At 44.5% G+C, this 24,851-nt stretch overlaps 1 protein-coding gene across 1 annotated transcript in view; it reads left to right on the top strand.

Moving 5' to 3' along the window:
• The window catches only part of LOC140427898 (importin subunit alpha-5), a 92,877-nt gene that overhangs the window by 51,109 nt on the left and 16,917 nt on the right, over positions 1-24,851 (top strand). Inside the window, exons 4-9 of the mRNA XM_072513731.1 lie at positions 806-905; positions 14,321-14,415; positions 17,461-17,592; positions 18,696-18,784; positions 20,271-20,370; positions 22,069-22,232. Coding sequence (XP_072369832.1) covers positions 806-905; positions 14,321-14,415; positions 17,461-17,592; positions 18,696-18,784; positions 20,271-20,370; positions 22,069-22,232 — 680 coding nt within the window. The remainder of the gene's footprint in view (positions 1-805; positions 906-14,320; positions 14,416-17,460; positions 17,593-18,695; positions 18,785-20,270; positions 20,371-22,068; positions 22,233-24,851) is intronic.

The following is a 24,851-nucleotide window of genomic DNA, read 5'->3' as shown; positions in this document are numbered from 1 at the left end:
TGCTGAAAAGGCAGGCAAGCAGATTGAAATGCTTTGACTGCAGTTTTCAACACTACTTTGAATTAATTGTTGTTCACTTTATCTTGTGAAGTGATATTCAGAATTCCGCAGCCTGGGAAATATACCCTCCTCTCTTTTTTGCTACAGTGCTCCAATACTTTGAATTACTATGTCACTGTGGTGAACTTTCTGTGACGATTCTGCACCTCATCATGGTTCAGTTAATAATATTGCTGCCTCTAAGCTGAAAGATTTAGGGTTCAGGTTTCTCTCTAAGCTGACGCTTCAGTGTGTTAGTAAGGGGTTTGGAATGCTGGAGATGTCAACCTTTTGGGTGTGATATATAACTGAGACTCCACCCGCCTAAAAGAAAAGGATATGAAAAATCCCATGTTATTATTTGAGATTATCAGAAGTTCCCTTAACCAACACCTCTGGAACAAGATTAACTGGTTGTTTACCTCACTTGTTTTTTTGGACTTGATGGAAATCTCTACAGTAGGAATTATAAAGCAATTAGCTGCACCTCAAAAGCAATCAGGTTGGTCAAATGCAGTTAGTTTGACATTGAGGTTCTATAGAAAGGCAAGTATTCCTTCTTTTATAGTCTGAAATCCCGTTGAAATCAAATCTTCCAATAGAAGTAAATTAATATATCAGGTTTGTTCAGGATAACTCTGGTACCAGAAATAGAATTTAAGATTAGTTTAGATATAGCTCACATAAGGGAAGAGCCCTGTCAATGCCGAGTACTTTTTGTTAGTAGCAATTCTGATTCACTGTCTTCTCCCTTGTATATATACAGGCTGGAGTAATCACCTCGGATATGATACAGATGATTTTCTCTAATAATTCTGAACAGCAGCTGGCTGCTACCCAGAAATTTCGGAAACTCCTTTCCAAAGGTGAAAACAAACAGCAATCAATATTGTCGTCATATCCTAATTTTGTCTGTGTGCTTAATGGTATTAACAATGCTCTCACTTATTGATCTGAGGTGGTAAATTGGCAATCTCCACATTTGCTTCTGCTAATACTGCCCAACTGTGGGTTAAGATTTGGGAACTCAACAGGCAAGGGTGTAGTCATGATGTAACACATTGCCTTTTTATTAATATTTAGTGATCTGTCAAACATTAATTCAAAGTTACGTACGAGCAGATTAGATTTATTGCAGATTTCATCATTAGTTATAATCCTGAGCATCTTAACATCAATTGTAAATGGAGTTTAACTGAACTTTGGGTGTTTCTCAGTCTGGAGAACAATTTTAGAGTGGTGTCACCCAGAGGTCCGTTCTGTGCTCACTTGTTACGTATAAATGATTGGACTTGGATGCAGAGAGTAAGTGGATAGAAATGTGCTGGGCATTGTGATGAACGGAGACTTCGGGATTGAAATGTGTGAGTACAAATAAATTTAACAATAAAACTGGCCAACAAATTTAGGTTTCATAATAGATAAAAATAAATAATGATGAGACTTCCGGGTGCGGCGATGACCAGCTAAGTCGCACGTTTCGGCAACTCCCGGTGGAACGGACTTTAGGGCTCTTGATAGGAGCCCCAACGGCAATTTTAACGGCTAAAAACACCGTGCGGTAAACCAGAAGGGTGTTCCCCCTGGACACGGATGGAAAAAGGAGAGGAAAGTGGCCGGATTGCAGCGGATCCTTTGGAACAACGGCAAGGAAGGCAAGCAGAAACCAAGATGGCGTCGGAAGGTGGCAGTTTCATATGGGGCCCTGAACAACAAGAGTTCTTGAAACGCTGCGTGGAGGAGATAAAAAAGGAAATGAAGAAAGAGTTGTTGGCCCCGATATTACAGGCGATTGAAGGGCTGAAAGAGGAACAAAAGACCCAGGAGCAGGAGCTTCGGGTCGTGAAGGCGAAAGCAGCAGAGAATGAGAATGATATACAGGGCCTGGTGGTGAAGTCGGAGATACAGGAGGCACACCAGAAATGATCTGTGGAGAGGTTGGAGGCACTGGAAAACAACGCAAGGAGGAACAACTTGAGGATTCTTGGCCTTCCTGAAGGTGTGGAGGGGGCGGACGTCGGGGCATATGTGAGCACGATGCTGCACTCGTTAATGGGAGCGGAGGCCCCGACGGGTCCGTTGGAGGTGGCGGGAGCATACCGAGTTATGGTGCGAGGATCGAGAGCAGGAGAAACTCCCAGAGCCATAGTGGTGAGATTCCTCCGTTTTAAGGATAGAGAAATGGTCCTTAGATGGGCGAAGAAAACTCGGTGTAGTAAATGGGAGAACGCGGTGATCCGCGTTTATCAAGATTGGAGTGCGGAGGTGGCGAGAAGGAGGGCGAGCTTTAATCGGGCCAAAGCGGTACTTCACAAAAAGAAGATAAAATTTGGAATGCTGCAACCGGCAAGACTATGGGTCACATATCAAGGGAGGCACCACTACTTTGAGACGGCGGATGAAGCGTGGACTTCTATTGTAGAAGAAAAATTGGAATGAGTGGATTATGAAAATGAACGTTTGGACAAAGTGGTGGGGCGAATGGGGGGGGGCGAAGAGGGGTTTTATGTTTTAATCCTGCGGTATGGTAACTTTTCTCTCTCCCACAGGTGGTGATGGGGGGAGGTGGGGAGGGAGAGGAGATGGGGCGTTGGCCATGGGAGGCGGGGCCGAGGGAGAGGCGCGGGCTTGGTTCCCGCGCTATGATAATTATGGCGGGAATAGAGAAGCAGGAAGGAGGGGGCGTCGCACGGTGCGAGCCGTGATCACGGGGGAAAGCCGAGGTCAGCCAGAGTTTGCTGACTTCTGGGAGCAACATGGGGGGAGTAATTACGCTAGCGGGGGGTCTAGCGGGGGGGGGGGGAATTACTGGGTTGCTGCTGCTGGGGAAAGGGGAGAGTGGGTACGGGAAAGGATGGGCGGGGGGGCACCGTCTGGGAGAGATACAGCTGCGTGGGAACTGGGTGAGAAGCTGGAAAAAGATGATGGCTAACCGGCAAGGGGGGGGGGTGGGAAGCCCCCCAACTCGGCTGATCACGTGGAACGTGAGGGGGCTTAACGGGCCGATAAAGAGGGCATGAGTACTCGCACACCTTAAGAAACTTAAAGCAGATGTGGTTATGTTACAGGAAACGCACCTGAAACTGATAGACCAGGTTAGGTTGCGCAAAGGATGGGTGGGGCAGGTGTTCCATTCGGGGCTGGATGCGAAAAACAGGGGGGTGGCTATATTAGTGGGGAAGCGGGTAATGTTCGAGGCAAAGACTATAGTGGCAGATAACGGGGGCAGATACGTGATGGTGAGTGGCAAATTACAGGGAGAGATGGTGGTTTTGGTAAACGTGTATGCCCCGAACTGGGACGATGCCAACTTTATGAGGCGAATGCTAGGACGCATCCCGGACCTAGAGACGGGAAAGCTGATAATGGGGGGAGATTTTAACACGGTGTTGGAACCAAGGCTGGATAGGTCGAAGTCCAGGACTGGTAGGAGGCCGGCAGCAGCCAAGGTGCTTAAGGATTTTATGGAGCAGATGGGAGGGGTGGACCCGTGGAGATTCAGTAGACCTAGGAGTAAGGAGTTCTCGTTTTTCTCCTGTGTCCATAAAGTCTATTCACGCATAGACTTTTTTGTGTTGGGTAGGGCATTGATCCCGAGGGTGAGGGGAACGGAATATACGGCTATAGCCATTTCGGATCATGCCCCACACTGGGTAGACTTGGAGATAGGGGAGGAAACAAGAGGGCGTCCACCCTGGAGAATGGACATGGGACTAATGGCAGATGAGGGGGTGTGCCTAAGGGTGAGGGGATGCATTGAAAAGTACTTGGAACTCAATGACAATGGGGAGGTTCAGGTGGGAGTGGTCTGGGAGGCGTTGAAGGCGGTGGTGAGGGGGGAGCTGATATCAATAAGGACACATAAAGGGAAGCAGGAGAGTAAGGAACGGGAGCGGTTGCTGCAAGAACTTTTAAGGGTGGACAGACAATATGCGGAAGCACCGGAGGAGGGACTGTACAGGGAAAGGCAAAGGCTGCATGTGGAATTTGACTTGCTGACTACAGGCACTGCAGAGGCACAATGGAGGAAGGCGCAGGGTGTACAGTATGAATATGGAGAGAAGGCGAGCAGATTGCTGGCACACCAATTGAGGAAAAGGGGAGCAGCGAGGGAAATAGGGGGGGGTGAGGGACGAGGAAGGAGAGACGGAGCGGAGAGAGTGAATGAAGTGTTCAAGACATTTTATAAAAAATTGTATGAAGCTCAACCCCCGGATGGGAGGGAGAGAATGATGGATTTTTTGGATCGGCTGGAAATTCCCACGGTGGAAGAGCAGGAAAGGGTAGGACTGGGAGCACAGATCACGGTAGAAGAAGTGGTGAAAGGAATTAGGAACATGCAGACGGGAAAGGCCCCGGGACCGGACGGATTCCCAGTTGAATTTTACAGAAAATATTTGGACTTGCTCGCCCCGCTACTGACGAGGACCTTTAACGAGGCAAAGGAAAGGGGACAACTGCCCCCGACTATGTCAGAAGCAACGATATCGCTTCTCTTAAAGAAGGAAAAGGATCCGCTACAATGCGGGTCCTACAGACCAATTTCCCTCCTAAATGTGGATGCCAAGGTCCTGGCCAAGGTAATGGCAATGAGAATAGAGGAATGTGTCCCGGGGGTGGTTCATGAGGACCAAACTGGGTTTGTGAAGGGGAGACAGCTGAACACGAATATACGGAGGCTGTTAGGGGTAATGATGATGGCCCCACCAGAGGGTGAAACGGAGATAGTAGTGGCGATGGATGCCGAGAAAGCATTTGATAGAGTGGAATGGGATTATCTGTGGGAGGTGTTGAGGAGATTTGGGTTTGGAGAGGGGTATGTTAGATGGGTGCAGCTGTTGTATAGGGCCCCAGTGGCGAGTGTGGTCACGAATGGACGGGGATCGGCATATTTTCGGCTCCATAGAGGGACAAGGCAGGGATGTCCTCTGTCCCCATTACTGTTTGCACTGGCGATTGAGCCCCTGGCGATAGCGCTGAGAGGTTCCAGGAGATGGAGGGGAATACTTAGGGGAGGAGAAGAACACCGGGTATCTTTATATGCGGATCATCTGCTACTATATGTGGCGGATCCAGCGGAGGGGATGCCAGAAATAATGCGGATACTTGGGGAGTTTGGGGATTTTTCAGGGTATAAATTGAACATGGGGAAGAGTGAGCTGTTTGTGGTGCATCCAGGGGAGCAGAGTAGAGAAATAGAAGACCTACCGTTGAGGAAGGTAACAAGAGACTTTCGTTACCTGGGGATCCAGATAGCTAAGAATTGGGGCACATTGCACAGGCTAAATTTGACGCGGTTGGTGGAACAGATGGAGGAAGATTTCAAGAGATGGGATATGGTAGCATTGTCAATGGCAGGGAGGGTGCAGGCGGTTAAGATGGTGGTCCTCCCGAGATTCCTCTTTGTGTTTCAGTGCCTCCCGGTGGTGATCACGAAGGCTTTTTTCAAAAGGATAGAAAAGAGTATCATGGGTTTTGTTTGGGCCGGGAAGACTCCGAGAGTGAGGAAGGGATTCTTACAGCGTAGTAGGGATAGGGGGGGGCTGGCACTACCGAGCCTAAGTGAGTATTATTGGGCCGCTAATATTTCAATGGTGAGTAAGTGGATGGGAGAGGAGGAAGGAGCGGCGTGGAAGAGATTAGAGAGGGCGTCCTGTAGGGGGACCAGCCTGCAGGCTATGGTGACAGCCCCATTGCCGTTCTCACCGAGGAACTATACCACGAGTCCGGTGGTGGTAGCTACACTGAAGATTTGGGGACAGTGGAGACGACATAGGGGAAAGACCGGAGCATTGGGGGGGTCCCCGATAAGAAACAACCATAGGTTTGCCCCGGGGGGAATGGATGGGGGATATGGAATGTGGCAAAGAGCAGGAATAACGCAATTGAAAGATCTATTTGTGGATGGGAAGTTCGCGAGTCTGGGAGCGCTGACTGAGAAATATGGGTTGCCCCAAGGGAATGCATTTAGGTACACGCAATTGAGGGCTTTTGCGAGGCAACAGGTGAGGGAATTCCCGCAGCTCCCGACACAAGAGGTGCAGGACAGAGTCATCTCAAAGAAATGGGTGGGGGATGGTAAGGTGTCGGATATATATAGGGAAATGAGGGATGAAGGGGAGACTATGGTGGACGAACTAAAAGGGAAATGGGAAGAAGAGCTAGGGGAGGAGATTGAGGAGGGGCTGTGGGCAGATGCCCTAAACAGGGTAAACTCGTCGTCCTCGTGCGCCAGGCTAAGCCTGATTCAGTTTAAGGTATTACACAGGGCACACATGACTGGAACACGGCTCAGTAAATTTTTTGGGGTGGAGGATAGGTGTGCGAGGTGCTCGAGAAGCCCAGCGAATCATACCCATATGTTCTGGTCATGCCCGGCACTACAGGGGTTTTGGATGGGGGTGACAAAGGTGCTTTCGAAAGTAGTAGGAGTCCGGGTCGAACCAAGCTGGGGGTTCGCTATATTTGGGGTTGCACAAGAGCCGGGAGTGCAGGAGGCGAGAGAGGCCGATGTTTTGGCCTTTGCGTCCCTAGTAGCCCGGCGCAGGATATTGCTAATGTGGAAAGAAGCCAAGCCCCCGGGGGTGGAGACCTGGATAAATGATATGGCGGGGTTCATAAAGTTAGAGCGGATTAAGTTCGTCCTAAGGGGGTCGGCTCAAGGGTTCACCAGGCGGTGGCAACCGTTCGTCGAATATCTTGCGGAAAGATAGATGGGGGAAAAAAAGAAGGCAGCAGCAGCGGCCCAGGACTTTGGGGGGGGGGGGGGTGGGGGGGGGGGTATAGCCTGTGACAAGGCAGTTGCCAATTAGGGCTTGTTTTCATTTTTGTTATTTAATATTTATTTATTTGTTGTTTCTTGTTTATATAAAAAAGGTCATTATTATCTGTATTGTTATAATGTTGTGTAAAGGATGCACAATGTACTGTGTTGGTTGACCAAAAATTTTCAATAAAATATTTATTAAAAAAATAAATAAATAAATAATGATGAATTGATACAAAATGTCAATGGCCACAGCAGAATCAATGTTTGCACTTTTGGCATCTCGTTAAGAAAAAGCAATAAAACCATTAATTGGGGTGATCTGTTGAAATTTTTGAAGGATTAAGACGGACAGGGTAAGTAGACATTTTCCATTGTTCTAAACCAATGTTACAACTAGGCCCAGGTGAGTTTCCCCAAAAGTTGTGATCCAAGCGAGACACTTCGATTTGTCACCATCCGGCTGAGATACCCCCAAAATTGTTCTAAACCCGGGTGAGGAGGGATGACTGGCTCTGTCTTTATTCAACCCACCCTCTGCTGGTAGCAACAAAGGTTTAATCTAACAAGGTTCTTTTTCCCTTGGAAACTTTTCCCGACCCAATTGTTATGTTTAAGAGGGAGCCAATTTTACCAGGCTTTCTTGAATTAAGAGAGTAATTTAGAATAAAACACATCTACATTCATACGGATTTGAAATAATAATTGAGAACAATAGTAATATGATTCCATTTTGTTTTTTTGGAAAAGATTTTAAGTTTTTAACATTTTATACAGAAGTTAGAAAAGACATGAGCACTTTTTACAAAATTACCCCCCCCCCCCCCCGCCCCAACAGCTAACATTATACCAATTCTCTAAAGTGCAATATAAACGGTCGCCATCTTCGATAGAACCCCTCAATTAACCCTCTCATGGTGCATTTCACCTTCTCGATATTCCAAAACTAAGACTCCTAGCCATGCCAAAGCACTCTGTGTCGCCAACCTCCAGTCCAACAGGATCTGCCTCCGTGCCACCAACGAAGGGAAGGCCAGTACATCCACCCTTGCCCCCGTCCGCAGTTCCAGCACACAAGAGACCCCAAAAAATGTGTGTATGGAGGGGTGGGTGCGTGCGTGCTTGTGTATGCCCCCTCGAGCAGCGCTCGCACCTGTCCTCCGTCCCTTCAAAAAAGCGGCTCATCCTCACTTTAGTGAGGTGCCCTTAAAATACTACCTTCAATTGAATGCGGCTCAGTCTTGCGCAAGACAATTCCATGTTCACCCTCCTCACCACCTCACTCCACACCTCTTCCTCTAGTATTGGCCCCAACTCCTCCACCCATTTCTCCTTCACCTCCTCCCCGCTATTTGCAAGTACATACCAGACATACTCCCCTTCACTGACCCTGAGCAGGATAATAGAATCCGCTCCCAACAAAGTAGATGGCTGTACCATCGGGAAAGCCAGAAATAACTTCTTTTTTAATAAACATTTTATTGAGGTATTTTTGGTATAGTAACAACAACAAAATAAACAATATACATGAAACCATAAACATAGTGCAAAAGCCATTTACTTTTCGTACAGGTCCCACCCTTATTGACCCCCCTACTCTAATGTAAACTACTTTCTCTCCTCCCCCCCCCCCCCCCCAAAAAACCTCTGGACTCAGTGCCACCCTTGTTTTTAACACCGTGGACACGACATCCGCAAACCCCTGCCAAAATTCCCTAAGCTTTGGACATGTCCAAAACATGTGGACATGGTTCGCCAGCCCTCCCGCTCATTTTGCACACCTGTCCTCCACCCCAAAGAATCTGCTCATCCGGACCACTGTCATGTGAGCCCGGTGAACAACCTTAAATTGAGCATGGCAGATGTTGCGGATGTGTTGCCTCTACTCAACTTGTCTGCCCATAAACCATCCTCTATCTCGCCTCCCAGCTCCTCCTCCCACTTGCGCTTCAGCTCCTTGGTCTGCGTCTCCTCCGGCCCCATAAGCTCCTTATAAATGTCCGAGACACTCCCTTCTCCTACCCACCTTCTGGAAACTACCCTGTCCTGAATCCCCCCTTAGCGGTAGGAGCGGGAAGGTTGACACCTATTTACGAAGGAAGTCCCGCACCTGCAGATACCTGAATTTGTTTCCCCTCGCCAACCCAAATGTTTCCTCCAACACCCTCATATACTCGGAAAGCTCCCGTCTATGAACATATCATCCTCTCAATCCCCGCTCTCCGCCATAACCGGAACCCCCCGTCCATACTCCCTGGGGCAAACCGATGATTATCACTGATTGTGGGCCAGACTGTTGCTCCCACATGCCGCCTCCACTGGCCCCAAACTCTCAGGGCCGCCACCACCACTGGACTGGTGGAGTACCGTGCTGGTAGAAACCGCAGAGGTGCAGTTACCAACGCCCCCAAACAGGTGCCCTTACATGAAGCCGCCTCCATACGCACCCATGCTGACCCCTCCCCCACCACCCACTTCCTGATCATGGCTATATTAGCTGCCCAGTAATAGCTGCTAAAATTTGGCAGCGCCAGCCCGCCCTCTCCCCGACTCCACTCAAGCATTACCTTCCTTACTCGCGGGGTCTTGCCTGCCCAGACAAAGCCCATGATCACTCTGTTGACCCGCTTAAAAAAGGGCCTCAGAATGAAGATGGGTAGACACTGAAATACAAATAGGAATCTCGGGAGGACCGTCACCTTCACCGTTTGCACCCTCCCAGCCAGAGACAACGGAAGCTTGTCCCATCTCCGAAAATCATTTGGTCCACCAGCCGAGCCAGATTCAATTCATGCAGCCGGTCCCATTCCCGCGCCACCTGGATGCCTAGATACCTAAAGCTTCCCTCTAATAATGTAAACGGCAGCTGTCCCCTCGCCTGGACCACAAGCATCTCACTCTTTCCCATATTAAGCACCTCGAGGCTTTCAGAGCAATTGTCAACGGCTCTATAGCCAGCGCAAACAACAGTGGGGAGAGAGGGAATCTCTGTCTCGTCCCCCGGTGCAGTCTAAAATAGTCCGATGTTGTCCTATTCGTCCGTACATTTGCCACAGGAGGCTGATAGAGTAACCTGACCCACTCAATAAAGCCCCGCCCAAATCCGAACTGTCCCAGTATCTCCCACAGATAGTCCCATTCTACCCGATCAAAAGCCTTTTCTGCATCCATTGCGATCACTACCTCCACCTCCCTACCTTCCGGGGGCATCGTGATCACATTTACCAGCCTTCTTACATTGGCCACCAACTGCCTGCCATTAACAAACCACGTCTGGTCCTCCCCAATAACGTCCGGAACACAATCCTAGAGGACAAGATTTTGGCCACCAACTTGGCATCTACATTCAACAGGGAGATCGGCCTGTAGGACCCACGCAGCTCCGGGTTCTTGTCCCGCTTAAGAATCAGCGAAATCATTGCCTGTGACATCGTCGGGGGCAACACCCCTCTTTCCTTTGCCTCATTGAACATCCTCAACAACATCAGCCCCAATACCCCCGAGAACGTTTTATAAAACTCCACTGTGTACCCGTCCGGACCCGGGGCCTTACCCGCCTGCATGGCCTTCAAGCCCTCCTCTATTTCTTCCAGCCCGATTGGGGTCCCCAGCCTTTCTACCCGCTCCCCGTCCACCTTTGGGAAACTCAGCCCCTCCAAGAAGTGCCTCATCTCCTCCGGCCCCGTAGGGGGTTCCGACCTGTACAGCCTGCTGTAGAAATCCCTAAACGCCTTATTCACCCCTACTGAATCACCAACCAGGTTCCCATCTCCGTCCTTTACTTTCCCTATCTCCCTCGCTGCCTCCCTCTTCCTAAGCTGCTGTGCAAGCATTCTGCTGGCCTTCTCTACATGTTCATAGATCGCCCCCCCTCGCCTTTCTCAGCTGCTCCACCGCACTCCCTGTGGTCAGCAAGCTAAACTCCACCTGTAACCTCTGCCGTTCTCTTAAAAGCCCTGCCTCTGGGGTCTCCGCATACATCCTATCAATCTGTAGTATCTCCTTTACCAGTCGGTCCATCTCTGCCCTGTCCACCTTCTCCCTATGGGCCCGGATCGAGATCAGCTCCCCCCTGACCACCGTCTTCAGTGCTTCCCACACCACCGCTGCTGAAATTTCCCCCGTGTCATTGATCTGCAGGTAGCTCTGAATACATTTCCTCAGCCGCTCGCACACCCCTTCGTCTGCCAAAAGTCCCACATCCAACCTCCAGTGCGGGTGCTGGTTACTGTCTTTACTAACCTGCAGGTCAACCCAGTGCGGAGCATGGTCTGAGATTGTAATCGCCGAGTACCCCGTGTCCACCACCCCAGCCAGCAAGTCCAATAGGTTTGTTTGGAGTCACTAGCTTTCGGCACTCACCTGATGAAGGAGCTGCACTCCGAAAGCTAGTGACTCCAAACAAACCTGTTGGACTTTAACCTGATGTTGTAAGACTTCTTACTGTGCCCACCCCAGTCCAACTCCACATCATGCATATCTGGTATAAGCAGCATTTCGGCCTCCAACGAGGCCAGCCGGTCCTCGTGATTCAATAAAGCCTCCTCCACACCCTTCAGTGTCTCGCCCTGCTCCCTCACAGCCTTGGCGGTTTTACAAAGCTGCTCCCGTAGCAGGCCCGGCGCCTCCTCAACAGTGGCTTTAAACTATTCTTTTCATTTATGCCTTACCACTGAGATTGGCTATCCATCTGCCTTCCAAACGTCTCCAACTCTTGAGCCAACACCCCCGCCAAGATTTCCATCGTGCCGGGCGTAATCGCCTCTTCCACCATCTTATCTCCCCCAGATTCCTTTGTCTGGCTCCCATCCTGGAATTTCTTTCCTGCGGTCTTCTTTGACCTAATTTTCAACATCCCCATACCATCGTATCCGACCTCCACATTGAATCACTTGGTTAGAAGCCAAAATTCTTCAACCTTCAAGAAAGGATCAAAATGCCGGGACCTTGGCAGAAGCCACCTTTTGTGTACCTGCTTTCACATGTTGTCACCGGAAGTCATAGAATTTTTCATCAAAATGGAGAGTGATATCGTTGATTCTGAGACTAGGGTTCTGAATCTTTTGGTATGAGGTGCAAATTGGCTATGATGGGTTGGGAAATGCTACGGATGACAGTGGATAGGCAATGGCAAACATTCAAAGATGCTTCGGTGAACTGCAACAATTGTTTATTCTTGTCTGCTGCAAAAGTAAAATGGGAAAGGTGGCCATACCATGGCTGACCAGGGAAATTCGAGGTAGTATATCCAGGGAAGAGGCATACAAGTTGTCCAGGTAAAACAACTGAGGATTTGGAGCAGTTTAGAATTCTGTAAAAGAGGACCAAGGGATTGATTTTTAGAATGGGAAAAGTACAAGAGCAAGCTTGCAGGGTACATAAAAACTGACTGAATGTTTCTATTGGGGAATTTATAATGGGGAACAAAAATGGCTGACCAACTAAATACATACTTTGGTTCCGTCTTCACAAAGGAAGACACAAATAACATACTGAAATTGTTGGGGACCACAGGGTTTAGTGAGAGAGGAACTGAAGGAAATCGGTAGAGAAATGGTGTTGGGGAAATTGGGATTGAAGGCCAATAAATCCCCACGGCCTGATGATCTACACTTGAGTATGTAAGGAAGTGGCCCTAGAAATAGTGAATGCATTGGTGGGCATCTTACAAGATTCCTACAGATTGAAAGGTAGCTAACGTAACCCCACCATCAAAAAAGGGAGTTGAAGAGAAAACCCGGTAGTGGGGAAAATTCTAGTGTACAGATTTTATGGCAGAGCACTTGGAAAAGATTGTGGTAGAATCTGACAGAGCCAGCATGGGAATTTGTGCTTGACAAATCTACTGGAATTCCTTTAGGATGTAACTAGTAGAGTTGATGAGGTGGAGCCGGTGGATGTATTTATTTGGACTTTCAGAAGGTTGTTAACAAAGTCCCACATAAGAGATTAGCGTGTAAAATTAAAGTGCATGTGATTGGGGGTAGTGTATTGAGATGGATCGAAAACTGGTTGGCAGACAGGAATTAAAAAGTAGGTATAAATGTTTTTTTTTCCACAAACGGCCGGCAGTGACTAGTACCATAAGGAGCGGCGTTAGGACCCCAACTATCCACAATTATTTTAATGATATATTTGAGAACTAAATGTAATATCTCCAAATTTACAGATGATACATAACTGGTTGGGAGGGTGAGCTGTGAGGAGGATGCAGAGAAGCTTCAGTGTGATTTGGGCAAGCTGAGTGAGTGGACAAAATGCAGTATAATGTGAGGTTATCCACTTTGGTCGCAAAAAACAGCAAAGCAGACTATTATATGAATGCTATAAATTCAGAGGGGAATGTACAATGAGACCTGGGTGTCCTTGTACACCAGTCACTGAAGGTAAGCATGCAGGTGCAGCAGTGGTAAAGAAGGAAAACTGGCCTTCACAGCGAGAGGATTCGAGTACAGGAGCAGGGATGTCCTGCTGCAATTATACAGAGCCTTGGGGAGACAACACCTGGAATAATGTGTGCAGCTCTGGTCTCCTTATCTGAGGAAGGATGTAATTCCAAAGCGGGTGTGCAGAGAATGTTTATCAGACTGATTCCTGGAAATATCGCGACTGACCTAGGGGGAGAGATGAGTCGGTTAGGTTATATTTGCTGACTCAGAAGAATGAGGGGGGAACTCTTAGAAACCTATATTATCCCAGTTTGTGCTGGGCTTCACTGGAACATTGCAGCAGGCCAAGGATGCACATGTGGGCATGAGAGCAAGATGGTGAGTTGAAATGGCAAGCAACAGGAAGGTTGGCATCATGCTTGTGGACTGAGCATGGGTGTTCTGCAAAGTGGTGCACCCATTCTGCGTTTGGTCTCCCCAATGTAGAGGAGACCGCATTGGGACTATAGACCAAATTGAAAAAAGTGAAGTGATGCATTTTCACAGTAACTTCATTGCAGTGTTAATGTAACTCTAACTTATGACAATAAAGATTATTATGTTGAACGCTGCAGCACAATTGGAGCATAAAGTATTATATCTCAGAAATGCAATGGAAAATAAAACATTCATAGACCTGCATTTTATGCCCCCTGTCAACATATTTGAAGGTGGAGGGGGGCCTTGTAATAAGCATTCTCGTCCACCCCTGAGCTGTGTCCTATTTTGTGGTGGAGGAGTAAAACAGACTGGCCAGCCTTAGGCCCATTAATTATATTGATTGGGTCCAATGACCCATGTTTTTAAAAAAATCTTCGACTGAAGTGCATAAGTGTATTAATGATCTGGTAGGACCTATATTTGTTTGAGAGTGTTAACCTTTTTACCTTTTGATAGTGATTTTTAGTTGTCGGATGGGATAAAGAATTTTTCTTAGTTAAAATTATTTTGATCCATCTTAATGCAGTTCTCATTGAAGGAAGGTCCACAGCGCAAAGCTGTTTACTTTTCATGCTGAATAGACAAAGTTGCAAATTTTCATCAAACGACAAACTCCATTAATCCCAGCATTTATATTTTTGAACAGAACCAAATCCTCCGATTGATGAAGTGATCAACACACCAGGAGTAGTGGAAAGATTTGTGGAGTTCCTCAAAAGGAGGGAAAATTGTACTTTGCAGGTAATTTCAGTAAACCATGAAGTCTTTAATATAATCAACATTTCATATTTTTGTACCAGGATAGTATATGCACGCTGTAACCATAATTATTTCTGCATTACATGTTTCTTTCTGAGTATGTTCTACATTTCTACACCGCACTCATGGCCTATTTATGCGCAATAGACATGAAATAATTATCCAGTCACTATCCTGTCAAACTAACTTTTTAAAAAAAACTGCTATTCTATATTTTTCACAATTTATGAAATTGTAACTATGAGAATGTTAAACATCCTATTTTCATCATTCTCCTCTTTCTGAAAATCCATATCACTATAAACAACTCATTGTGGTGTGAGAAAATGAAAAATTAATTCTTCAGCGACTTCAGAAGCCATGATTGTACTGTTGACTTACATTATCACATGTCATTTCACCTTACGCAATCAATTCATTGGAATGTAATGGGCAGGTGAAAAAAAACCTTGCAAATATGAAGCAAAGCGTCAAGTTGAATTGCGGGCCTGTGTTAAGCACTTCTGAGATTTCTTTGGACTTTGCTTTTGTTCGTTGTAGTATGTAGCAAGGCCAGTATTTATTGGCCAATCAAACCAATTTTGTGGCTTTGCCAGTTTTTTTGCATAGAATGCCAGCAAATTCTGCGTACATTAATTCTGACTCCATTCTTCTAAGAAAGTTCTTTATATTATAATGAATTCTTAAATGCAGCATACGTTTTATTTCCAGGAATACTGATGTTCACAGCACAGCATTTCATTTTGTTTACAGTGGACAATTTACTAAACTACTCTTTAACAAGCCATCCGATTATTCATAAACATGGTACAATTGATTTGCTATTTTAGGTAGAATAAAATTTCCAGCATTGAGCAAATATGCCCTTTACGCAAATGTCAAATCCGGAAGTTGAATTTATTCCACAAATGAGACCTAACACAACTTGCCAGTGAGCTTTTTAGATCTACCTCATACAAAGAACAAAGAAAAGTACAGCACAGGAACAGGCCCTTCGGCCCGCCAAACCTGCGCCGACCATGCTACCTGTCTAAACTAAAATTTACACCTGTTACGTACTTTACATCACATGAAAACTCAGTCTATATTTTGTCTCAATAGCTTGGTGTTACTATGATCCAGGACCAGACCCCAACAACTGCTAGGATACTGGATAGAAACCCAAACATTTTATTTAATCTGTTAGACTGTGAGGAAAGGATTCTTTGCTCATGCACAAATAGGGAGTAGTATATTAAAACTAGCTTTTACCAACACTACCCATAGAACCAGAGAATTACTACAGTGCAGAAGGAGGCCATTTAGCCCATTGAGTCTGCATCAAACCTCTGAAAGAGCATCCAAGCTAGGCCTACTCTCTTGCTTAATCCCCATAACCCTACCTAACCTGCACATCTTTGGACTGTGGGAGGAAACCAGAGCACACTGAGGAAATGCACGTGGAGAAAGTGCAAACTCCACACAGTCACCCAAAGTCAGAATTGAACCCTCATCGGGCTATGTGAGGCACCATTGCTAACCACTGTGCCACCATGCTGCCTAACACCTTAAAGAAAATAGCTTGCAATTAATAGTTAAACAATGATGAGCAGTGACAATGAAACACTAAATCATAACTATCTTTTATCTCCACTCCAGCCAAACCCATCTCTGGTCAAAATCCACTTTTAAAAACAGTTAGCCAAACCAGGAATACTTGCTGTAAAGAGATTCTTGGATACACTGCTTTGAGAAAGAGATCCTCAGGAACCAACTTGCAGATTCTTGCCTGTGTCAAACTACTCTTAACCTGACAACCTTTTCAGAAACTGCTGTCCTGTTCGCAGGCAAAATCTTTTTAACGAAACTGCTTTGAAAGAAGCTGCTGGTCAGTCCACAGACAAATCTTTAACTGAACTGAACACTGAAATTCAACAGTCCTTGGCTCCTCCCATTACCTACATCAACTTACTAAAGCTAAACACAAGGGGCAGGGTTCTCCATTTGGGAGAATATGTTCTATGGTGTGGGGGGGGGGGGGGGTCCCTGTTTAGGGGATCTCTGGTGGGGTGGGCAGGTCTTGCATTGGGGAGGGGGGGGCGGGCGGAGGATAGCCCTCTAATGAACTTTGTGCAAAACTCCTTGGCTCACAGTGAGGTCTGCCACATCAGGGCCAAGTTGGGAAATACTTGTACTTATTCTCGCCCATGTGATTCTTGGCCCACAGGACCAGAGAATCATGCACACCCGGAGAGTGTGATGTCCGGTCCGCTAAGTGACCACTAAGAACCTCAATCCCGTCGCCAGCGGGGGGCTGGATCATTGGAAAGGGCACCGGTCCCATTTTCTTCCCGACACCCGATTCTCTGCCGCATTGGGAACCCCACTACCAACGGTGGAGAATTTTGCCCAATATCTCTAATCATCTATTCCCCGGGAAACCATCTTCATATAAACACAATTCCATTAGTCCTACTTTTTACCATGCTTTAAATGATCCCTTGTAGCCAAAATGTCTGCTTGTTTTGTAAACCATGATTTTGTTTTTAAAAAACATTACTGCAGCAGTCATACACACACTAACCCTGACTGCACCAAATACATATAATACAATATGCATCTAAAATTTTGAGATCGCAGTATCATCAAAAAATAATTTTAAACTTGTAGCTTAATTTTAGAAGGATAATTATTTCATAAAGGCCCACACATTTTTTAACTCTTGCTTGTCTTTTTCCTTAAGCTTTTTACTTTGTTTCTGTGGCTTCTAGGATCTTTGTGAATGGCAAAAGCTGCTTGATAATATCTGTGTTTTCTCCATGATTCCTGTAGAGCTTTAAAAGGGAAAATGAGGCATTTTTGTACAATTGTGCTCTACATAAGAATCCACTGATTTCAAATTTTATTACTTCATGTCTCAAAAGTTCTAACCCCAAAATGATTCCCCGTTTTCACAATTAGTTTTTATCATTTGAACTTGATATCGTAAATATTGACACCAGTGTAAATCCTCTCTCCATTGGAATGTTTCTTTTTTTGTTCAATTAGTTTGAAGCAGCATGGGTACTAACAAATATTGCATCAGGAAGCTCATTACAGACCCGTGAGGTAATCAAGGCTGGTGCTGTGCCTGTCTTTATTGAACTGTTAACATCAGATTTTGAAGATGTACAAGAGCAGGTAATTCTTCTGCCTTCCCCTCATTTTATAATGGATTTGCACATTTTTCAAAATTAACAAAAAGTTATCAGTTTAAAAATCAGAGGAGCTCAATTGGGTTTGAGTCCTATGCATAATTGTTCATTTAAAAATAAAGGCTATTAATTTGTAATAGTTTTAAAATTTATGGAAATAAAGATATTTCTGCAGTACAGTGGAAAGTAATACATTTAAACACGTGTTTGCTTTGCCTTTATGTTAATATTGATTGCTGACTATCCTTTGTACAGGTGCAGCATGTGAACTTTTAATGCAGAAAATATTTAGAGGATTTCTGTATTTTACAGGATAAATGTGAATTACAAACGGAAAGAAAGTTAATACCAAACAGATTATTTATTTCTCCAAGTAAAGTGTTCATTTGATGTTTTGAGAATCTTGTATGACACCATTGCTGCATTGTCACAAGCTTTGTTAGGTATTCCGGACAGACTTATTCAATTACATACCAATGTTGGTCTGAAAATATGCAGCAGTTTGATGTCTTCACACTAAATTTTAACTTTTAGAAAATTTACTGAGAATCATTGGGGCAAAAACTAGAAAGTGTTCAAGAAATCTTTTCATGAATTGGGTGCAATGCTAGATGTTTACACCTAAAATAGACATCTTTAAAAGGCAGCCGCTATTCTAGAGGTTTGTTTCTTTGGTTCCGAGTATCTCCTAATGTTAGGAAGGGGGGGTTCACAAAGCAGTTTTGTGCAAATCCTAGGGCAGTTGTACATCATTTGTGGTGTCTTAGTGCAGTGTTAAGTTAAATAGTTGAATGATTATACAATATTGGCGTACCTAGATACAGCTCTGTTAATTCGGTGATATGCTCAGAGATGCAAGTAACCACATCGATATTAATGACCTAGTCCCCAACAACATTATCCTCTTGTATCACGGACTAGTTGTCATTGCTCTTGCAAGGACACTTGTGTATGCATTCGCCCATTGAATCTATGAATAATTGATAGTTTTAGTCAAGTGTTTACTCAAAAAGGTTGTACTTGCTGTGTAAAAGAGTAAAATCAAATAACCTAGGATTTCCTGTCGCTCATATTCTTTTTTAATTGCAGGCAATCTGGGCTCTTGGCAACATTGCAGGGGACAGCACCATGTGCAGGGATTACGTGTTAGACTGTAATATACTGCCTCCTCTCATTCAGTAAGTAATTTGCATTTCAAAATAAATTTTCAAAGCTGCATTTAAAGTACAGTATACTCAAAAAGGCAATCATACCCTTTGCAAACACCTTGGGATGATAAAATACTTAAAACCATTTCCTTTTAGATTTTGTCACCCCTCAATCTTCATAAAGCTTAAGTGGCATCTGGTTGGAAGTTACCTATAAGATCTTCACGTAACTTTTTTTTGTTGCAGTTTATGTCCTTTTATCTCTTGAAGGCATTAATGTGCTGTTTGAGTTAAATTTCACAGGTGTCAATGGTCTTCTGGTGTACCATTGACTAATTTCTATTTCACTAATTTTCTGTATATGCCCAGCCAGAGAATGTCAGCAGGTTATCTGGCTACATAGTGTGTTGCAACTGAGTCTAACTAATTTTGTCGTCCTGTATAGTCCAAGTGCACATTTTGCAGCTGGGGTCAAAGGAGAAGAAATCCCAGTCCATTTTTCCCAAATACCAACCCAAGGAAGCTGGGGTCATTTATAGGAAATGGGTAGGGTATTCATCCATTAATCAGTTAGGTGATCTACATAAGAGTTTCTAATAAGGTTTGTAACAAGCAATTTTGCTGGACTGGACTCAATTAAAAGTGCGAAGCCTCCCTGAATAGAAGTGCGTGTCACAGAATTAGCCATGTGATGTTATGACCAATGTCCAGTCCATGCTTTTGGATAATGAGGCTCCATGTAAGTGTATTGCCAAGTTTCCTCTGTAGTGGGCAGCATGGATGATAGCACTATTGCTTCACAACTCCAAGGTCCCAGGTTCGATTCCCGGCTTGGGTCACTGTCTGTGTGGAGTCTGCACGTTCTCCCTGTGTCTGTTGGTTTCCTCTGGGTGTTCCTGTTTCCTCCCACAAGTCCCGAAAGAAATGAAAAAATGAAAATGAAAATCGCTTATTGTCACAAGTAGGCTTCAATGAAGTTACTGTGAAAAGCCCCTAGTCGCCACATTCCGGCGCCTGTTCAGGGAGGCTGGTACGGGAATTGAACCGTGCTGCTGGCCTGCTTGGTCTGCTTTAAAAGCCAGCGATTTAGCCCAGTGTGCTAAACCAGCCCCTAACCAAATTACCTAACGTGCTGTTAGGTAATTTGAACATTTTGAATTCACCCTCTGTGTACCCGAACAGGCGCCGGAATGTGGCGACTTGGGCTTTTCACAATAACTTCATTGCAGTGTTAATGTAAGCCTAATTGTGACAATAAAGATTATTAAAAATTTAGTGTTTTAAATTGCAGCTTTCTGAGAACTGGTAAGATTCGGATTTTGATCTTTGTCTCTTGTATCTCTTATTAATTCTTAATCAGTTGGCTTTGGTAAATTGGTGATGGGCACCCTTTCTAGAAGCATTTAAATACATAATGATCCCCATGTGTGTTTTGATTTTAAAGATACAGAGAAGTCAGACTTTCTGATAAGTATTTCTGTGCACTGTTTATTAACCTGACATTTTAAATGCTCAGGCTGCTATCAAAACCTAACCGATTGACAATGACGAGGAATGCTGTTTGGGCACTGTCAAACCTGTGTCGAGGGAAGAATCCTGCTCCAGAATTTTCAAAGGTAATATCTATCCTGTGAACCTATAGCTTATTCAATATGTTCCTGACTTTTTAGGAGTAAAAATATGCAATAGAAAACAATGTTTCAATTTCATGAACTACAATAGCAGTATGTAAATTGTTCAAATCTGTTATCCGCTTGTTAAATTCTACCCATTAGAGGTCTTTTAATGTTTTAAGGAATAATTCTGCAATTAGAATATAGGAACGTTCTTTTTTTAAAAAAAGAATGAAATATGAAGCAAATCATTGGCACAAATTGTTAGTGTGAACACCCACTACTAAACAAGACCATATACCGAGGTCAGGTAGATTGGACCTGTACTCATTGGAGTTTAGAAGAATGAGAGGCAATCTTATTGAGACATATAGGATTCTCAGGGGGATTAACATGGTAAATTAGATGCTGAGAGCCTAGGACCAGAGGGCATAATCTCTGAGTAAGGGATCGCCCATTTAAGACAAAGATGAGGAAAGATTTCTTCTGAGAATAGTGAATCTGTGGAATTCTTTAGCATAGTGGGCTGGGTCAATAAATTTGTTCAAGGCTGAGGTAAACAGATATTTAATCAGTAAGGGTCATGGGGATGAGACGGGAAAGTGGAGTTGAGGATTATCACATCAGATAAATCATGATCTCATTGAATGGTGGAGCATACTCGATGGGCTGAATGATTTACTTCTCCCATGTCTTAGCCACACTTATCACATGATGAAATGCTGAACCTTATGGGATTAGATTTTCCAAAGGGAGCAAAGGAAATTGAGTAAAACGTCTGAATCAGAACAGTGTTTGCTGATAGCCATTAATTGTCTGCACACACTTTTATGATGCAAAATGGTGGGAAATTAGAATTTGAAATGATTTAATAGCATGTAGATTTTGAGATGTGCTTGGTGATGCTGAGCTCCAGTAGACAGTCAAGGAGTGTCAACACTGAATTAATCCTACATTATCAAAAAGCGAAATCTGTTGATGCCGGAAATCTGAAATGCAAACAGAAAATGTTGGAAATACTCAGCACATCTGGCAGCACCTGTGGAGAGAGAAAATAATGTTTCAGATCGATGATGTCTCATTGGATATGAAGACAGTTGATCCTGCCTCTTTCCCCACATCCACTAATACCATGATTTCAGCTGTAGTGTAGGAGGGGGGGGCACTGGATGAAAGCCATTCTTTCCCAGTGAGGAAGGGAAAGTAAAGCAATTGGATGCTCCACTCCTTAACAACTAGTCAATTAGTGACACCAGCAGAGACTTGGGAATCTGATTACTGCTCAAAATTAATGGGTATCACGGTGGGACTTGGGTAGGCAACTAAAGGAAGCAAATGACCTTCAAAGTTCAGATATTTTAGGATAAGAAATCAGTACATGGTGAGGCAGTTATGGAATTGGTTTCGGCAATCATCAAAACCCAGTTATATCAGAAAATACAAAGGAAACGCGAGCAGCTAAACTACTTGAAATGCAACTAGGAAGCAGAGATAGATTTGTGCGTGTGTGTGCACATTGCATACCATCTCAAACAGTTTTTTATAGCACATCAATATTGACCTACTTTAATTTATTCAAGAGCAGTTTCCATACTCCTGTTGGGTCTCTGAAATTAGATTGTCAGCGCAGGCAACTCTGTTTTATCCAAGAATGTACAAATAAGCCATAAGTTGCTGTATCCTATTGTGTTTCTTTTCCAGTTATCTCCCTGCCTCAGTGTTGTGTCCTGGCTGCTGTTCCTGAATGACATAGATGTTCTGGCTGATGCCTGCTGGGCTTTGTCATATTTATCAGATGGAACCAATGATAAAATCCAAGCAGTAATAGACTCGGGCGTTTGCAGAAGATTAGTGGAACTATTGATGCAAGTTACTTTCTAAATATTTAAATTTAAACTTTGGTGAATTACACAATGACGGTCATTTATTTTTGTGGGCATTTTGAACTCCTAAGGAGATTAAAAAAAACTTCAATTCTCATGGGAAACATTTATATTTTGTTGTAGAAACCTATTTCTTTACCTCCCTTTACTTTTTATGAAGGTGGTGGCTTTGCTGCATTACGATTCTGCAGCATCTAGTTGCCTTCTCATGGTAACTGCTTTTCATGTCAGCGTGGTGAGGTTTGGCAAACTGTTTGACCACAGGGCTTAATGTGAATCAAATAAAAGTGTTGCACTTGGGTTGTTCAAATGACCTAAAATAAGAGTAGCTAGGCCTCAATCATAAGGTGCTTTATCTTTTTAACGGTAAATAATTTCTAGTTCTAGCATTGGGCCAAACTTAACAACTCTGGTACCATTTCAGTTCAGCCCATCATCCAGCTGCATTTTGAATGCTCTTGACATTATTCCAAATGTCCACCACCCTTTTTGTATGTTTGCTTTTTCTGTTTAATACCCACTTTTTAAAATGAATGAAACTTAATTTAATCGCATCCTGTTGGCATAACTTGCCTTCAAGTACATTTCTGACTTTACCTTGTACAATTTCATATTTCAGTTGAACATAGAACATTACAGCGCAGTACAGGCCCTTCGGCCCTCGATGTTGCGCCGACCTGTGAAACCACTCTAAAGCCCATCTACACTATTCCCTTATCGTCCATATGTCTATCCAATGACCATTTGAATGTCCTTAGTGTTGGCGAGTCCACTACTGTTGCAGGCAGGGCATTCCACGCCCTTACTACTCTCTGAGTAAAGAACCTACCTCTGACATCTGTCTTATATCTATCTCCCCTCAATTTAAAGCTATGTCCCCTCGTGCTAGACATCACCATCCGAGGAAAAAGACTCTGTGTCCACCCTATCCAATCCTCTGATTATCTTGTATGCCTCAATTAAGTCACCTCTTAACCTTCTTCTCTCGAACGAAAACAGCCTCAAGTCCCTCAGCCTTTCCTCATAAGATCTTCCCTCCATACCAGGCAACGTTCTGGTAAATCTCCTCTGCACCCTTTCCAATGCTTCCACGTCCTTCCTATAATGCGGCGACCAGAATTGCACGCAATACTCCAAATGCGGCCGCACCAGAGTTTTGTACAGCTGCAACATGACCTCATGGCTCCGAAACTCCATCCCTCTGCCAATAAAAGCTAACACACCGTATGCCTTCTTAACAACCCCCTCAACCTGGGTGGAAACTTTCAGGGATCTATGTACATGGACACCGAGATATCTCTGCTCACCCACACTGCCAAGAATCTTACCATTAGCCCAGTACACTCTCTTCCTGTTATTCCTTCCAAAATGAATCACCTCACACTTTTCTGCATTAAACTCCATTTGCCACCTCTCAGCCCAGCGCTGCAGCTTATCTATGTCCCTCTGTAACTTGTAACATCCTTCCGCACTGTCCACAACTCCACCGACTTTAGTGTCATCTGCAAATATATTCACCCAACCTTCTACGCCCTCCTCCAGGTCATTTATAAAAATGACAAACAGCAGTGGCCCCAAAACAGATCCTTCTGGTACACCACTAGTAACTGGACTCCAGTCTGAACATTTTCCATCAACCACCTCCCTTTGTCTTCTTCCAGCTAGCCAATTTCTGATCCAAACTGCTAAATCACCCTGAATCCCATGCCTCCGTATTTTCTGCAGTAGCCTACCATGGGTAACCTTATCAAACGCTTTGCTGAAATCCATATACACCACATCAACTGCTTTACCCTCATCCACCTGTTTGGTCACCTTCTCAAAGAACCCTTCACAAACCGTGTTGACTATCTCTAATCAAATTATTCCTTTCCAGGTGATTATACATCCTATCTCTTATCAACCTTTCCAAGATTTTACCCACAACAGAAGTAAGGCTCACCTGTCTATAGTTACCGGGGTTGTCTCTACTCCCCTTCTTGAACAAGGGGTCAACATTTGCTATCCTCCAGTCTCCTGGCACTATTTCTGTAGACAAAGATGACTTAAAGATCAAAGCCAAAGGCTCAGCAATCTCCTCCCTAGCTTCCCAGAGAATCCTAGGATAAATCCCATCCGGTGTTAGACGTTTTAGTTGCTGTGAAATGAAGAGTCTAAAGTTCTTGTTCTTTTTCACCAAACACCATTTATTTCACTTCCACAGCCTCTGCACAAAACTCTTAACAACACACCACCTGACAGAGGCCACCTGAAGCCTTTTACATATCATTGTCAATTAATGGATACTTAACATAAATGAGACAACTAATTACAATGTCTCTTAACCCATTACTTAACAGTCTCCCCTTCCTTGGAGAAAAAAAATAATTTGGTGAAAACAAAATTTCAAGAAACTCAAAAACACACATGATGCCCCCCCCCTTTTTTTTTTGTTTGGACGAGAAAGAAAAAAAAAGTCACAGAAACAAGCGCCCTTCATTAACAATATCCAAACATTTCTGTGAACTCGCCCCTCTTTTCGTAAAACAGTCTGACAGTTGATAGCTCCTGACGACCCATTTAATTTTTGTTATTTCCCCTCTGTCCAACATCTGCTTCAAA

This window comes from Scyliorhinus torazame, chromosome 8 (genome assembly GCF_047496885.1).
Source record: "Scyliorhinus torazame isolate Kashiwa2021f chromosome 8, sScyTor2.1, whole genome shotgun sequence".
NCBI lineage: Eukaryota > Metazoa > Chordata > Chondrichthyes > Carcharhiniformes > Scyliorhinidae > Scyliorhinus > Scyliorhinus torazame.
This window is presented reverse-complemented; position numbering and strand designations above follow the sequence as displayed.